This window comes from Aristolochia californica, unplaced genomic scaffold (assembly GCF_029961685.1).
Source record: "Aristolochia californica isolate CCGP_79_NKW_82.1479 unplaced genomic scaffold, dmAriCali1.0.hap1 SCAF_5, whole genome shotgun sequence".
NCBI lineage: Eukaryota > Viridiplantae > Streptophyta > Magnoliopsida > Piperales > Aristolochiaceae > Aristolochia > Aristolochia californica.
In genome coordinates this window covers 29337349-29340569 of record NW_027182214.1, presented here as the reverse complement: position 1 = coordinate 29340569, position 3221 = coordinate 29337349, and the positions used below count along the sequence as shown (strand labels likewise).

General features: G+C 42.9%; 1 protein-coding gene across 1 annotated transcript; it reads left to right on the top strand.

Moving 5' to 3' along the window:
- Window positions 1-214: 214 nt before the first annotated feature.
- Window positions 215-2657, top strand: LOC137965283 (uncharacterized). Its single transcript, XM_068811612.1, has 11 exons — window positions 215-382; window positions 508-612; window positions 694-957; window positions 1061-1200; window positions 1286-1383; window positions 1518-1525; window positions 1647-1733; window positions 1862-1942; window positions 2088-2177; window positions 2223-2450; window positions 2538-2657. Exons 1-11 carry the CDS (start codon window positions 215-217, stop codon window positions 2655-2657), a joined length of 1389 nt encoding a protein of 462 aa, XP_068667713.1.
- The last annotated feature ends 564 nt before the right edge of the window (window positions 2658-3221 follow it).

Here is a 3221-nt window from a genome sequence, read left to right as displayed (position 1 = left end):
AGAAAGACAAGATCGAGAGATAGTGCCAGGTGATGTTACAACAAGGACTTATTCATAGCAGCAGGTCCCCGTTCTCTTCCCTCATTTTGCTTGTGAAGAAACATGATGGCAAGTGGCGTTTCTGTATTTATTATTGACAATTAAACGAACAGACAGTAAAGGATAAGTTCCCGATTCCAGTAGTGGAGGAGCTCCTAGATGAGTTACATGGGTCATGGGTCTTTATGAAATTGGACTTATATTCGGGATGTCATCAGCCTCGCATGCACCCTCCGAAATTGAGAAGACAGCATTCCGCACACATCACGGCCATTTTGAGTTTGTGGTCATGCCGTTCGGGTTATCAAATGCACCCTCAATTTTTCAAGCACTGATGAATGAGGTATTTAGCACTTATCTGAGGAAATTTTTACTTATTTTTTTTAAGATATACTCATATATAGCAAGTCCTATGAAGAACATTTAGCACATTTAAGGATTGTGTTTGAATTATTACAAGCACATCAGAGCTATTTGAAGAAATTCAAATGCTCCTTTACGACATCTTATGTTGCTTACCTTGGCCACATTATATCACATGAGGGAGTCACTATTGATCCCAAGAAGATTCAGGTAATTCATGGGTGGCCATAGTCTTGCTCAGCTTTGCATGGATTTTTGGGTATAGCGGGCTATTACCACAAATTCATTCAGAATTATGGTCCTCTGGCAGCGCCTTTGACAAATCTCCTCAAGAAGAATTCCTTTCATTGGAATGAGGAAGCCACACAGTCCATTGAGGACCTCAAAGGTGCTCTTGTTTCTACATCTATTTTACAAATTCTGAATTTTGAAGACTTATTTGTGGTTGAGTGCAATGCTGTGGGTGGGGGCATTGGGGACCGTCTTACAGTAGCATTCACACGCCATTGCTTATTTCAGCTGGCAATTGGCAAATCACCATCACAAACTGGCTGCGTATGAACAAGAATTAATCAAGTTGACCAAGGCGGTCCAACACTAGAGGCCTTACTTATGTGGTCATTCATTTCTCATTTTTACTGATCATTATATCCTCAAGTTCTTACTTGAACAATGCTCCATGACTTCACCACAACAGCATTGGATCAGTAAGTTAACGGGGTTTGATTTCTCAGTGGAGTACCATCTGGGAAGGTTAAAGAAGGCAGTGGATGCCTTGTCCAGGCGTTTTGAACACCAGTAGCTCATATATGCAATTAGCCAGCTTCGGTTCCTCATCCTTGACTTTGTCCGAGATGCACATATCACTCTTTCTGTCCTACAGGAGCTCCACAGGAAGATTACATAAGAGGGCTATGGATTCTAAGTGGTCCATCCAGGATTCACTGATTTGTACAAGTAGTGGATTTACCTTCCCCACACGTCTGAGTTGATTCCAGCCATTCTCTTAGCTTATCATGACAGTACACACGAAGGTCTTCAGAAAACTATGCAACGCATTTGAGCCAATTTTTATTGGCAAGCTATGAAGACTTTCATTGCAAACTATGTTTCAGCCTGTCAGGTCTGTCAATGAAATAAAATCGATAATTTGAGTCTAGCAGTTCTTCTCCAGACACTCACCCTCTCTACCCAAGTTTGGGCCGATATTTTGATGGACTTCGTTGAGAGTCTTCCACTTTCAGGCGGGAGATCAGTTTTATTCGTGCTGGTTGATCGGGTTCTCCAACTATACGGCATCTCGAGTGGCACAGACTTTCCTTGAGCATATTGTATGATTACATGGCATTCCAGAATCTATTGTTAGTGATCGGCATACAGTATTCACAAGCACTTTCTGGAAGAAAATTTTTCTTCTGAGGGTCACAAATTGAGGTTCTCATCCACGTATCATCCTCAGAAAGATGGCCAAACCGAGGTGGTCAATCGTACCATCGAAATGTATCTACGGTGCTTTGTTGATGATCGTCCGAAGCACTGGGTACCATCGGCTGAATATTGCTATAATACCTCATTCTACTCCGCGTTGCAATCCTTTCCTGAAGGGATGCCCTCGCCTTCTTTCTTATGTGAGAGGCTCCACTTGCGTGGATTCCATTGACCAGGCGCTCATGGATTGAGATCAGGCATTACAGACTATCACGGACCACCTCCTGCAGGCTCAGGAGCTCGTGATGAGTGCTTACAACAAGGGACACCACGATGTTTCATACGAGGTAGAGGACTATTTTTTGTTACGCCTACATTCGTGCCGCTAGCAGTCCATTGCGGGACCATCGCTCCATAAGCTCTCCCCCAAGTATTTCGGGCCTTTCTCCATTCTTATGCGCATTGGGCAAGTGGCTTATCAACTACAACTGCCTACTACGGCAAAGCTGCATGATGTGTTTCACGTGTCACACCTGAAACCATATAAGGTGTCACCGCCTACTGCCCCTCCGTTCCTTCCTCCAGTGGACAATGGACACGTCATCCTGACATCCTCCACGGTGTTATGGTCCTGTTTGACCGATGCCAAGTGAGAGATTCTCATTCAGTGGACAAATACATAACCTGAAACAGCTACATGGGAGCAGCTAGACAACTTCAAACAGGTCTACCCAGCTTTCGATCTTGAGGACAAACACTTTTTCCAAGGGGTGGCAGATGTTATGGACTCAATAGCACACCGAGTCACCCAGAGGAGGAGACAATGACTCACACAGTTCACTAGTTTAACTTTCATTATTTATATTGTTTTCAGTTTATTTTTTCATTAATTATGTAATGATCAAGGATGTAGGGGTAAAATTGGCATCGTTAGCCTAAACCACTTATGACATGAAATACCCTATATAAAGGGTAAGGAAATAGAAGAAAGGCAAGTCTGGAATAAGGGTAAATAGGATCGGGAGTTCTCCTTCACGAACTCCAAGGTATGTTCTTGACTTGATCCTTCATTATTTTCATATTTGAATTCTGTTTGTATTAAGACTATTCAGAATCAAGGGGGGAAGGGATTGAATTCTCTTTTCTGAGTTAAAGAAAAGCTTTAGCCTCTTCCACGATATAGCTGAGAGAAGGAAGGTTTTGTGCTTCAATCCGAGCAAGGAGAGAAGGGTTTGGATTGGATACTCGAGCAGCATATTGAAAGAGGAAACTTTAACCTCTTATCCGAGTGTAGGAGGGTTAGAAAATCATAACCTTTCATATGTGGGCAGTAGCAGTCTCCAAGAGAAACCCTACCTCATTGACGTGAGTCTAAAAGTGGGTTTCATCCA